This window comes from Balaenoptera acutorostrata, chromosome 4 (assembly GCF_949987535.1).
Source record: "Balaenoptera acutorostrata chromosome 4, mBalAcu1.1, whole genome shotgun sequence".
Lineage (NCBI taxonomy): Eukaryota > Metazoa > Chordata > Mammalia > Artiodactyla > Balaenopteridae > Balaenoptera > Balaenoptera acutorostrata.
In genome coordinates, this window is record NC_080067.1 from 57124985 (window position 1) to 57139707 (window position 14723).

The window sequence follows — 14723 nt, forward strand, 5'->3', positions numbered from 1 at the left end:
ATAAACAGTTAAAAATACATTTGATCACACAGGCAAATTTGCTCACTCTCCAAGAATTGGGGAATGGATCTTAAAAATGATGAAATGTTAAAAACAAAAAAAATGGCTTTTAAAATATGAGAAAGAAATTAGTATAAATTGTTAAACTTCCAAATTAAAATTTTGATTATGTTAATAAGAAGAAAATAGTCATAGAATATTCAAGGACAGTAGAGTAATAATCATACACACAAGAAGAACATATTTATGAGAATAAATCATTCTATAACCATAGCTTTTTTTTTAAACATATACACACACGCGCACATATTTATACACACGTACATGGGCATCTTCTGTTGGGTCGCTTTCTCTGGAGAGCACTGCCTGATCAGATGCTATTTTTTTTTTTAATAAATTTATTTATTTATTTATTTACTTATTTTTGGCTGTGTTGGGTCTTCGTTTCTGTGCGAGGGCTTTCTCCAGTTGCAGCGAGCGGGGGCCACTCTTCATCGCGGTGCGCGGGCCTCTCACTGTCGTGGCCTCTCTTGTTGTGGAGCACAGGCTCCAGACGTGCAGGCTCAGTAGTTGTGGCTCACGGGCCTAGCCGCTCCGCGGCATGTGGGATCTTCCCAGACCAGGGCTCGAACCCGTGTCCCCTGCATTGGCAGGCGGATTCTTAACCACTGCGCCACCAGGGAAGCCCTATAACCATAGCTTTTCACACACCATATGCGTGGGCTTTGTAAGCATTTGAATGTGTTATTCCTGCTCTAGTGTCTCCTGGTCTAGTTCACGTATGTAGAAACACGCAGCTAATTCTTCCTTAGAGATGGATAAAGAGGCTTTGTTGTGTTTTCTCGCTTAGTGTTACCTTCTGTTTGCTTCCTCTTACACAGAGTGGTCTTAAATAAAGATTCGGTGCAATGTCATCTATTTTTTTGCCTCGTGAATCTTCACTGTAGGAGGCATGACCCTATCACATGACTTTACTACTATGTGCATACTCTTAATATTTACTTTTCAACCAGGGTTGTACCAAGAATTTCATGTAATATCTCCTTACTGATGCAGCTAAATGGTTAGTAATCACAAACTCAGAAACCAGCTAGTTTAATTTGTAAACCCCGAACTTGGTTTGTGCCAAGGCCTGTGCTAGTCAGCATACAGAGATGAAAGACATTGTGCTGTTCGTATTATCAAGTTATTAGTTCCTTCATAAAATAGTTTTGACTTTTGTTTGTATGCTTTTTTACATCTCAGCATAGTGTTTCCTGGCTCTTTCTTATGAAAGTAGGCCAAATGTGTGTGTGTGTGTGTGTGTGTGTGTGTGCGTGTGCGTGTGTTGGAGGAGGGACAGATTTGAGCAAGAACATTTTATTTCAACACGTACACTTTTTGTTTTTTTTCAAGGAATTCCTTTATTTTATTTTTTTAAATTTTATTTATTTATTTATTTATTTATTTATTTATTTATTTATGGCTGTGTTGGATCTTCATTTCTGTGCAAGGGCTTTCTCTAGTTGCGGCAAGTGGGGGCCACTCTTCATCGCGGTGCGTGGGCCTCTCACTATCGCGGCCCCTCCCGTTGCGGAGCACAAGCTCCAGACGCGCAGGCTAAGTATTTGTGGCTCACAGGCCCAGTTGCTCCACGGCATGTGGGTATCTTCCCAGACCAGGGCTCGAACCCGTGTCCCCTGCCCTGGCAGGCAGACTCCTAACCACTGCGCCACCAGGGAAGCCCTCAACACGTACACTTTTATAGGCATGGAAACAGAGCAATGTTAAAGAGCTAGGCTACTGGCTATTTCAGGTAAGGCCTCACAGGTTGGCTGTTTCTTGTGGGGGTTACAGTAATCTCAATTTAGATTTATGGTATGAAAATGTGATTTCATCAGTTTTACTGGTGCCAGGTGTCTTCTCAAGGGTGACCAGCATCCCTGCAGAGCCTATATCAAAATTAAATATCCTTATTTTTATTCAGCTTCCTACCATTTATATATTCGGGCTCTTTCTTCTGGTATGATGTTTCTGAAAAGATATTGACCAATAAAATAAAAGGATCTGCCCATTGTCATAATACCTGTCATAATCAGTCAATACGCCCATTGACTGATAACCTCTATTCAATCACATTTCCTATAGCCTCTCTGGTTGAGAATCTGGGATTTTGTGAAGCTGTCCTGGAAATCTTTTCTGGACTGTTCTCTATGAATTCCTTCCGGGGTAGAGCTGGTTAGGCTCAGAAAATTTTAGACAACCCAGTTTCCAGGGACTGGTTGTAAATGGTCTTGGACCAGATGGAAGATGATCTACTTCACTGGGAATCATGGTTTTAAGACTTCCTAAGTTACATGGTAATGGCATTCTTTGGTAGGTGCTTCTCAATCTCAGAAACATGACTGATTGGCTTCTTAGAGGAAATAACCTTGATATGTGGGCTTTTTCAATTAGTTTTAATATAATGTGCTTGTAAGAGACCTGAACCAAACTACCTAAGTATCCAAGCAATTGATTGATAAATATGAACGCTTAATACATTGATTTGTGTTTAGTGTTTTACACTAGAAATCAAATAGCTAAGAGACACTAAGATATTCGTGTTCATCGTTCATAGTATTCTTTCCCTTGAGGGGAAAAGAGGATGACTAATACTCTGTATTAAGGATTGTAATTGCCAAGGAAACCAAGGTGAAAAACACTTGTATCTGCTTCTCTTTTGGAAAGTCAACACCAGTATAGCCAACAATTATCAGGAATTTTCTCAAGGATCATTGTCAAGTTAGTCATCAAATGATATTACACAGAAACACTTATTGCACTTCAGGGATATACATGTCAAGGTAAATGGATATTTAGTGCCAATATTACATGGTAGGTACTGACAAATTCCTAATTTTCAAGTTCTCATTGTTTATTCATTTATTTTAGGAACCATAAAGAATTTTCATCACCACTTTAACTCAAGCAGTTAGGCTGATACAATTAAGTTATAGTCAATGATCTACTGGTATCTCGCTCTCCCCCAAACTCCAAAATCCTGGGTTTGTAGCATTTGCCAGTTTCCATAGTGTAAATTCTCCCAGCAATGCTAATTTCTCCTACAGTTAACAACTGGCTCTCCCAATATTCCTGAATATTTAACAGTGGGCTCTCTAGAGTCTGTACAAGCTAACCCAGCACACTACTAGCAGTTTTAACTAGTTACAATCTAGTTCTGAAGTTGCATCTAGCTTTCTCCTATTATCTTTTGATTAGAGTCAGAAGACACATTAGTGAACCACCTCTTAAAGAAAACTATTTTACAGATAACTGTATCTGTTTATGCTGAGCTTATTAGCTTCATTTGTAGCTAGTGACCTTTACAAAGTGTGGGATAGATGGAAGCTTACTGTCATCGCTTAAATTCCCTCTCATTCGCATAGTGTGTGTGGGGAGAGAGTAAGCCACAGGGACAACTCAGTAGACAAAATGAAAAGTAGGACTAATAAAAAAAAAAATAGGAAGAAGTTGTATGTGGGTAATGTAAGATAAAACATTCAGGAAAAGAGTATAAGGAAAAATAGAATGTAAAAATGAGATTGATAGAGACCCAATTTTTAAAAGTGGGCACTAACACACAGGTAAATAGATATTGTGGCATATTGGTTGTTTGACTGCAAAGTGAGAGTAGTTGAGATTAATTCTGCCTTCCATATCCATCGTTTAATTGAGTTCAAGTAATTCCTAAGACCATCTTATAAAATGGAATTCATGTCAAACTCATAGTATCAATTTTATGGAATCATTCTATTATCTATTTAAATTTCTTAAACTTCATTTTCCAAGAAAGTTATTTGCAAATGTTCTAGAGATAGTAGCCACCAGCAACCTAGGCTCCCCATTCCTATTACTGTGGATTTCTCCCTAGGAGTTATGGTTGGAGTATGTATAGAAACCACTCACACTTTCTTGATAAATTCCTGGGGTGGTAAAGTGTATGGGTAAGAAACAATAGGTACCTATACATTGAGAGATGAAGAAAATTCTTTGAAAGAATTTATCAAAGAGAAGGGGAGTCTGATATGATGATCTTGACTCAGGAATAAAAAGCATTGGTTGTCACAGGTGCAAAGGAATTCTGAGTGTAGCATTGAGGCTGTTGCACAAATCTTGCAATTCTTTGCCGTAAGTCTAGGTTCTGGGGATGAGAATATCAGGAGCTTCTTCACCAGGTTTTTATGAAACATATTGTGGGTCCAAGAGACAATACTTTAGGACACCTCTAACAACCTTTGGTGTTATAACTGATGCCGTCTTCTCTAGAAATGGGCTGCTGGTATCCTTTTTATGTGGGTTGGATTTTATTTCCAGAACTCAAGAAAGAGATAGCCACAAAATTGTGTCCTTACAACCAGGATCAGGAATGTACTTGAGAGCAAGAGGTCAAGTTCATTTCTAATCTTCCCTGGAAGTTTTCCCATCATTATCAGTGACCTCATGGCTGGAAAGTTTGAATTTTACTAAGAGCTATGAACACAGAATGGCTTTAATTAAAGAAAAAGATAGTCAATAATTGTTGGTTTGACGTTTATAAGACAATAATTCCGGTAAAATCATATTCCATGTGAGAAATGGAAAGTTCTATTACGCTATTACCAGAAGCTGAGAATAAAATTAGTTTAACTCTAAATAAGTCTTCACAAAAGTTATAACAAACATACCGGGCAGCTTCTGAATATCTCTTCAGACATCTAAACACTGTTGCTTGACGAAGATGATTTCGGAAATAGGCTGGGTTTAAAACAATGCTCCTGAAAAGATAAAAGAAACGCAAATGTTATTAAGCTTTTGAAAGTCAATTACCAGAAGTGTATAGGAATGAAATAACATTCATTCAATTTTACATACTATATATTTTAAAAGATAACTAGTAAATGGATCATTTTTCTTCCTGTAATTGTCATTTAAGACAAATAAACAAGCATTATTGAAAAATTAAGTTTGTATGATAAAAGCAATTTTATTTATAACACAGGCTAACTTTTATAGATATAACAATGGCAACAAATTTGAATCCAACTTATATTACATATAAGACATGGTGTTATTTTGTTTGTTATATATTAATAAATCAGGCAAAGATCACAGGTAGACATATTTATGGTATGTCTACCTATAATGAAGGAGGAGATTGTTAGCTGCTGAATTTCAGTTAAAAGAAAGGAACTGGAATTTGGGTGACATGTTTGTTTGCACTCCACATTGGGTTCTGTGTTTTCCCCCAGCTGGACAATGTAGTGGAATGGAAGGAGCCCTGTACCACTGGCTAAGGACTCTGGTCCTGAACTTGCCACTTTTGGTAAGACCCTTGTTCACTTTGGGTTTCCATTTTCTTTTATTGAAATTACAAGGCTTGACTTTTGGATAAGATTATCTATCCTTGCTTGCGGATTTTTTCATTATCTCAGAGTTCTGCAGTCTCAGTTCAAGCTCAGATGAGATGATGATCACTCCATAGCTGCCCTCTTCCTCTAGAGATAAACTGGCAGCCATTCCTCTTCCTTGCTTCACTGAGAACCAGGCACTGTTCAAGGCATTTGATATAATGAGGTGAACTAGACAGATACAGACCATGATTCATCACCAAATGAGGAGACAGCCATTAGTTAAGGTTTAAGGTATAGCTTATATCATAATAGAGTGTTGTGTTATTGATGTAACATACAAATGTTACAGAACCAACACAGGATTATTAAGCAATCTTTTTGTGAGCCTGTTTTTACAAGTTGCTGAGAATCACTTGGAATTAGTTCTTTATTTTATTTATTTATTTATGGCTGAGTTGGGTCTTCATTTCTGTGCGAGGGCCCTCCCCAGTTGCGGCAAGTGGGGGCCACTCTTCATCGCGGTGCGCGGGCCTCTCACTATCGTGGCCTCTCTTGTTGTGGAGCACAGGCTCCAGACGCGCAGGCTCAGCAGCTGTGGCTCACGGGCCTAGTTGCTCCGCGGCATGTGGGATCTTCCCAGACCAGGGCTCTAGCCCGTGTCCCCTGCATTGGCAGGCAGATTCTCAACCACTGCGCCACCAGGGAAGCCCCTTAGTTCATTATTGAAGTAAGTGGTTCTTAATCTTTTCTGGGGAGGTTCACAGAGCTTTTTGAGAATCGGATGAAAGCTATGGATCTCTGTCCAGAAAAATGCACATAAACATGGTTGCCCAAATTTAGGTAATTCATGTGACCCCTTAAGACTATTCATGAACTGCAGACTAAAAAAAATGCAGACAAGAATAATTCCATTCCCAGAAACATTGCTTATAGAAAGAATAAAGTAAAAAAAGAGGCATCTATCTGACGTACATAGAATCATAGAATTATATGACGATGAGGTGGATTGACTGAATAATTCAGCTTACTTTAAACACAAGTGAACAGAATCCAGAGAGGCTAAGGGATCTCTCTGAAATCATAAACTAGTTAGTTGCAATGCTGCTTCACGTTTATTATTATGTTTCCCATCTCTAGCTACAGCACTTCATATTTTACCTTATTCCTTCTCTATGATGATTTCTGAATTAGCAGGGCCTGAGTTAGTAAAGTTTTACTGCATTCTATGACTAGTAATTTGTACAAATGAATACATTAATCTCCCAAGAACACAGACCATTTGCTTTGTTGATTTCTGATTAAAATATTGGAAATTTAAAGCCTATTACATAAGTTTATTCCACATCCATACTGAACTATTAATATCTACTACTAATACTTTATATTAATTCAGAAAAAAGTATGTTTATAAAGCATTTTGTGTATTTTATCCGTGTAAAAGTAATCTTGTAAAATTAGATCAGAGTGAAAAGAACAGTGCTCTGTCTAGGGGCCTGGGTCTTCCAACTCTGACCAGAACTTTTTCTTCCACATTGTAGCTAATTCTTTCCTTTTACTTTGTAATCTTTATTCACTTATGCATTTTTAGCAAATGTCTGAAAATGTGATGAGACAAAATCCTTACTGAATGACCATTTCTTGTCTTTGACATCTCTTTGCCCATGATGTGGTATTTTGGTTTTGCTATGCTATTCTCCAAAGGTCTCGATTTGCCAGACGTGTTCTTTTGATAAAAATGGATTAGGCTGAAGAAAAGGATGGGGTGTGGTGGGCAGGAGGAGTGTGAGAGAAGGGTTTAATACAATAGAGGGAGGAGGGAGAGGAGGAATGATCAAAGTGGCCTTGGTGGTGGAGGAGATTTCTGTGGGTTGTGAGGGTTGATGAGATAAACACTGTTTCAGTGTAATATTTAAAAAGAATAGATTTTTAAAAAATTGCTCGTAATTACAAGTCCTTTCTTTGGTGCTGAAGAAATACATTAGAGGACATGGGTTTAGAAATCACTATTGCTAAACTAGACTAGGCTCTCTTAAACCATAACACCACCCTATACTAAGCCACGTAAATCACAGCTTCAGAAGAGGGAGCAAAAAGACCAGGACCCAGTCTACCCTGACAGGTGGAGGTCTACCTATAAAAGGAAGTTTAGAAATTTGAGATGAGATATTATATTTGGCAGTTTATTACTTTTGGCTCCCTTATAATTATTGCAGCATTCACTATGTGCTTATAATTGCCCAGTTAGATATTTGGCATGAAAATGCTAGTGCTGATCATAAAGCCTAGTTTTTATCCTTTTATTGGTTTATTCAATGCTTTCTAAAATGACATACCCTTTTTTTTTGAATTTTATTTTATTTATTTTTTATACAGCAGGTTCTTATTAGTTATCTGTTTTATACATATTAGTGTATATATGTCAATCCCAATCTCCCAGTTCATCCCACCCCCTCCCCCCCGCCCACTTTCCCCCCTTGATGTCCATACGTTTGTTCTCTACATCTGTGTCTCAATTTCTGCCTTGCAAACTGGTTCATCTGTACCATTTTTCTAGATTCCACATATATGTGTTAATATACGATATTTGTTTTTCTCTTTCTGACTTCATTCTGTATGACAGTCTCTAGGTCCATCCATGTCTCTACAAGTGACCCAATTTCGTTCCTTTTTATGACTGAGTAATATTCCATTGTATATATGTACCACACCTTCTTTTTCCATTCATCTGTTGATGGGCATTTAGGTTGCTTCCATGTCCTGGCTATTGTAAATAGTGCTTCAGTGGACATGGTGGTACATGACTCTTTTTGAATTATGGTTTTCTCTGGGTATATGCCCAGTAGTGGGATTGCTGGGTCATATGGTAATTCTATTTTTAGTTTTTTAAAGAACCTCCATACTGTGCTCCATAGTGGCTGTATCCATTTACATTCTCACCAACAGTGCAAGAGGGTTCACTTTTTTCCATACCCTCTCCAGCATTTATTGTTTGTAGATTTTTTGATGATGGCCATTCTGACCGATGTGAGGTGATACCTTATTGAAGTTTTGATTTGCATTTCTCTAATAACTAGTGATGTTGAGCAGCTTTTCATGTGCCTCTTGGCCATCTGTATGTCTTCTTTGGTGAAATGTCTATTTAGCTCTTCTGTGCATTTTTTAATTGAATTGTTTGTTTTTTTTGATATTGAGCTCCATGAGCTGTTTGTATATTTTAGAGATTAATCCTTTGTCTGTTGTCTCATTTGCAAATATTTTCTCCCATTCTGAGGATTGTCTTTTCGTCTTGTTTATGGTTTCCTTTGCTGTGCAAAAGCTTTTAAGTTTCATTAGGTTCCATTTGTTTATTTTTGTTTTTATTTCCATTACTCTGGGAGGTGGGTCAAAAAAAATCCTGCTGTGATTTATGTCAAAGAGTGTTCTTCCTATGTTTTCCTCTAAGAGTTTTATAGTGTCCGGTCTTAAATTTAGGTTTTTCATCCATTTTGAGTTTATTTTTGTGTATGGTGTTAGGGAGTGTTCTAATTTCATTCTTTTACATGTAGCTGTCCAGTTTTGCCAGCACCACTTCTTGAAGAGACTGTCTTTTCTCAGCGTATATCCTTGCCTGCTTTGTTATAGATTAGTTGACCATAGGTGTATGGATTTACCTCTGGGCTTTCTATCCTGTTCCATTGATCTATATTTCTCCTTTTGTGCCAGTACCATATTGTCTTGATTACTGTAGCTTTGTAGTATAGTCTGAAGTTAGGGAGTCTGATTCCTCCAGCTCCGTTTTTTTCCTTCAAGATTGCTTTGGCTATTCAGGGCCTTTGTGTCTCCATACAAATGTTAAGATTTTTTGTTCTGGTTCTGTAAAAAATGCCATTGGTAATTTGATAGGGATTGCATTGAATCTGTAGATTGCTTTAGGTAGTATAATCATTTTCACAATATTGATTCTTCTAATCCCACAACATGGTATATCTCTGCATCTGTTTGTGTCATCTTTGATTTCTTTCATCAGTGTCTTACAGTGTTCTGAGTACAGGTCTTTTACCTCCTTAGGTAGGTTTATTCCTAGGTATTTTATTCTTTTTGTTGCAATGGTGAATGGGATTGTTTCCTTAATTTCTCTTTCTGATCTTTCATTGTTAGTGTACAGGAATGCAAGAGATTTCTGTGCATTAATTTTGTATCCTGCAACTTTACCAAATTTATTGATTAACTCTAGTAGTTTTCTGGTGGCATCTTTAGGATTCTGTATGTATAGTATCATGTCCTCAGCAAACAGTGACAGTTTTACTTCTTTTCCAATTTGTATTCCTTTTATTTCTTTTTCTTCTCTGATGGCCATGGCTAGGAATTCCAAAACTATGTTGAATAATAGTGGCAAGAGTGGACATCCTTGTCTTGTTCCTTATCTTATAGGAAATGCTTTCAGTTTTTCACCATTGAGAATGATGTTTGCTGTGGGTTTGTCATATATGGCCCTTATTTTGTTGAGGTAGGTTCCCTCTCTGCTCACTTTCTGGAGAGTTTTTATCATAAATGGGTGTTGAATTTTGTCAAAAGTTTTTTTGCATCTATTGAGATGATCATATGTTTTTTCTCCTTCAATTTGTTAATATGGTGTAGTACATTGATTGATTTGTGTATATTGAAGAATCCATGCATCCCTGGGATAAATCCAACTTGATCATGGTGTATAATCTTATTAATGTATTGTTGGATTCTGTTTGCTAGTATTTTGTTGAGGATTTTTGCATCTATATTCATCAGTGATATTGGTCTGTACTTTTCATTTTTTGTAGTATCCCTGTCTGGTTTTGGTATCAGGGTGATGGTGGCCTTGTAGAATGAGTTTGGGAGTGTTCCTTCCTCTGCAATTTTTTGGAAGAGTTTGAGAAGGATGGGTGTTAGCTCTTATCTAAATGTTTGATAGAATTCACGTATGAAGCCATGTGGTCCTGGACTTTTGTTTGTTGGAAGATTTTTAATCACAGTTTCAATTTCATTACTTGTGATTGGTCTGTTCATATTTTCTGTTTCTTCCTGGTTCAGTCTTGGGAGGTTATACCTTTCTAAGAATTTGTCCATTTCTTCCAGGTTGTCCATTTTATTGGCATAGAGCTGCTTGTAGTAGTTTCTTAGGATGCTTTGTATTTCTGTGGTGTCTGTTGTAACTTCTCCTTTTTCATTTCTAATTTTACTGGTTTGAGTCCTCTCCCTCTTTTTCTTGATGAGTCTGGCTAAAGGTTTATCAATTTTGTTTATCTTCTCAAAGAACCAGCTTTTAGTTTTATTCATCTTTACTATTGTTTTCTTTGTTTCTATTTCATTTATTTCTGCTCTAACCTTTATGATTTCTTTCCTTCTACTATCTTTGGGTTTTGTTTGTTCTTCTTTTTCTAGTTCCTTCAGGTGTAAGGTTAGATTGTTTATTTGAGATAGAATTGTGTTGCTATAAACTTCCCTCTTAGAACTGCTTTTGCTGCATCCCATGGGTTTTGAATCGTCGTGTTTTCACTGTCATTTTTCTCTGGTATTTTTTTATTTCCTCTTTGATTTCTTCAGTGATCTCTTGGTTATTTTGTAAGGTATTGTTTAGCCTCCATGTGTATGTGTTTTTTTACATTTTTTCCCCCTATAATTGATTTCTAATCTCATAGCGTTGTGGTTGGAAAAGATACTTGATAGGGTTTCAATTTTCTTATGTTTACCGAGGCTTGATTTGAGACCCAAGATGCGATCTATCCTGGAGAATGTTTTTTGTGCACTTGAGAACAAAGTGTAATCTGTTGTTTTTGAGTGGAATGTCCTATAAATATCAATTAAATATATCTGGTCTGTTGTGTTATTTAAAGCTATTGTTTCCTGTATGACACTCTGCATTATTAATTTTCTGTCTGGATGATCTGTCCATTGGTGTAAGTGAGGTGTTAAAGTCCCCCACTATTATTGTGTTACTTTCGATTCCCTCTTTTTAGGTGTTAGCATTTTCCTTATGTATGGAGGTGCTCCTATGTTAGGTGCATATATATTTATAATTGTTATATCTTCTTCTTGGATTGATCCCTTGATAATTATGTAGTGTCCTTCTTTGTCTCTTGTAATTGTCTTTATTTTAAAGTTTCTTTTATCTGATATGAGTATAGCTACTCCAGCTTTCTTTTGATTTCCATTTGCATGGAATATCTTTTTCCATCCCCTCACTTTCAGTCTGTTATGTGTCCCTATGTCTGAAATGGGTCTCTTGTAGACAGCATATATATGGGTCTTGTTTTTGTATCCATTCAGCAAGCCTGTGTCTTTTGGTTGGAGCATTTAGTCCATTTACATTTAAGGTAATTATCAATATGTATGTTCCTGTTACCATTTTCATAATTGTTTTGGGTTTTTTTTTGGTAGGTCCTTTTCTTCTCTTGTGTTTCCCACTTAGAGAAGTTCCTTTAGCATTTGTTGTAAAGCTGGTTTGGCGGTGCTGAATTCTCTTAGCTTTTGCTTGTCTGTAAAGTTTTTGATTTCTCCGAAGGATCTGAATGAGATCCTTGCCAGTAGAATAATCTTGGTTGTAGGTTCTTCGCTTTCATCACTTTAAATATATCATGCCACTCCCTTCTGGCTTGTAGAGTTTCTGATGAGAAATCAGCTGTTAACCTTATGGAAGTTCCCTTGTATGTTATTTGTCATTTTTCCCTTGCTGCTTTCAATATTTTTTCTTTGTCTTTAATTTTTGTCAGTTTGATTACTTTGTGTCTCGATGTGTTTCTCCTTGGGTTTATCCTGCCTGGGACTCTCTGCACTTCCTGGACTTGGGTGGCTATTTCCTTTCCCATGTTAGGGAAGTTTTCGACTATAATCTCTTCAAATATTTTCTTGGGTCCTTTCTCTCTCTCTTCTCCTTCTGGGACCTCTATAATGTGAATGTTGGTGTGTTTAATGTTGTCCCAGAGGTCTCTTAGGCTGTCTTCATTTCTTTTCATTCTTTTTTCTTTATTCTGTTCCATGGCAGTGAATTCCCCCATTCTGTCTTCCAGGTCACTTATCTGTTCTTCTGCCTCAGTTATTCTGCTATTGATTCCTTCTAGTGTATTTTTCATTTCATTTATTGTATTGTTCATCTCTCTTTGTTTGTTATTTAATTCTTCTTGGTGTTTGTTCTTTAATTCTTCTCGGTCTTTGTTAAACCTTTCTTGCATCTCCTTGATCTTTGCCTCCATTATGTTTCCAAGGTCCTGGATCATCTTCACTATCATTATTCTGAATTCTTTTTCTGGAAGGTTGCCTAGCTCCATTTCATTTAGTTATTTTTCTGGGGTTTTATCTTGTTCCTTCATGTGGTACATAGCTTTCTGCCTTTTCATTTTGTCTTTCTGTGAATGTGGTTTTCATTCCACAGGCTGCAGGATTGTAGTTCTTCTTGCTTCTGCTCTTTAATTCTTGTCATTAATCTCTGGAAGGGAAAGAACTGCCTAATGATCTCTTTGTGAAAAAATTGATCTAATATGGCATATTTATTCTTTGATGAACTATAATCTTCATTTTTTAAAGTTGCAGAACCCCCCACATTTAGTGGTTTTCATTGGTGTTAAAGGCATTAAGCAATTTTTGGAAGAATAGACACTTTTTTACTATTGTCTTCCAATCCGGGAACCTGACATTCTCTTCATTCAAATATTCTTTTATGTCTCCCAGTAATATTTTAACCTTCCTTTACCTTTTTTAAAATAGAGGTTTTATAAATTTCTTATTAATTCTAAAGTTTAAAAATTATCGATGAGAATTATACCTGATAATATTCGTGTGTGTGTGTGAGCGTGCGTGCACGCACCTGGGAGCTCACTAGAACTGTAAAGTCTTGATCCCTAAACCTACTGTATCTGCACTTTAACAAGACCCTCAGGTGATTTGTATGCACAGTAAAGTTTGAGAAGCACCACACGTATGTCTGATAAGAATGGGATTTTTTCTATTATACTTCCTAACTTCTTATTGTTAGCATTTAGATATGTATTTTAAAATTACTTAGTTTTGTATCTCTGTTTTTTAATATTGTAGTAATTTAGTTTTATTCACATCATTTGCAAATAATGAAGTTTGGTACTGCTTTTCAATATTTACATTTTTTTTTCCTTCTCTTACTGCATAGGCTAAAATTTTTTTAAAAGGAATTTAAATAAGTGAGGTGATCTAAGGATGCTTTAGTATTTCACTGATAATTATGATTATGAATTAATTTGAGAAAAAGTATTATTTTCCAATTATCAGAAATAAATGCTTAATTTTTTTTCAGATATCCTCTGGATCTATCAACATGATTGTGTCCTTTGTCCTTTTGTTTTGTAAGGATGACTTGGATTAATTACTGATTCAAAAAAAGCATTAAATTGATAAACAGAATGTTAAAGTCAAGGATTAAGATAGATACCTTTACTTCACTCAGGTTCCTTGGGAGAGCTTTCTAGACCTAAGTTTTAATGGTGATTATTACCATTTCAAAATTCAGTTTGTTTTTAAAGGCAATATTGATTTCTTGTTCTTTTTTTACATCTTTACATTTATTCTCTAATTTTTAGAAAATTAACTTCTTATTTTAATGTACTTTTATTTAAGTCAATTTTATTGAGGTATAATCTACATGTAGTAGTATTCACCTTTTTAAAGTGTACAGTTTGATGCATTTTGACAAGTTTATAACCATCACCACAATAAAGCTATAGACTTTTCCCAACCACATCCAAAAGTGGCAATGGAGGCAGGAGAATTTCATACCTGTTGCCCCAGAGACAGATGTGTTTTGCTTCTACATCTCAATCAGAAGCCTGAAATCTGTGAGTGAGAACATTCGTTATCACTACTTCAGGGGCTTAAGGCTTTAGTCTTTTTATGAGATTAGGGATCAGGGAAGCAATTTCTTATTTAGGCGAAGATGCCTAAATTCAGTTTCCTTTACCTTGCTTAGTCATTAGCAAAGTAAACTAACAGTGACTCATTCTCCTGAATGACATTCTTCTTAATATATTAGTGAAATGCTGCCATATTCTTTTAGAAATAGTTGGTAGACCTAGAGAATGCCAGGGATATGAAACATTTTTATTTCGCCAAAGCATGATATCCTTGTGGATAAGATGGTGATATTTATGCTGGATAATGGCACCATTCAATAGAATATAACTTGTTGAACAACTGATCAGTACTGTTGAAGTATGTAGATAATTATGAAAGTTTAATGGCTTGTCCTTAGCTCTTTTTGTGGATGATATTTCCATTAGTGACTAAGATTAAGAGATTGAAAGGATGCCTATAAATTTTTTAGATGGCATACATTTTACCTAACAAAGAATAATATCACTGATAACAGAAGCAAAATTCAAAATGATATGGGCAGGA

The 14723-nt window shown here is 36.2% G+C and overlaps 1 protein-coding gene across 1 annotated transcript in view; it reads right to left on the reverse strand.

The window, feature by feature from the left end:
* The window catches only part of SPATA16 (spermatogenesis associated 16), a 236080-nt gene that overhangs the window by 132096 nt on the left and 89261 nt on the right, over window positions 1-14723 (reverse strand). The window contains exon 3 of the mRNA XM_057544841.1: window positions 4686-4775. Coding sequence (XP_057400824.1) covers window positions 4686-4775 — 90 coding nt within the window. The remainder of the gene's footprint in view (window positions 1-4685; window positions 4776-14723) is intronic.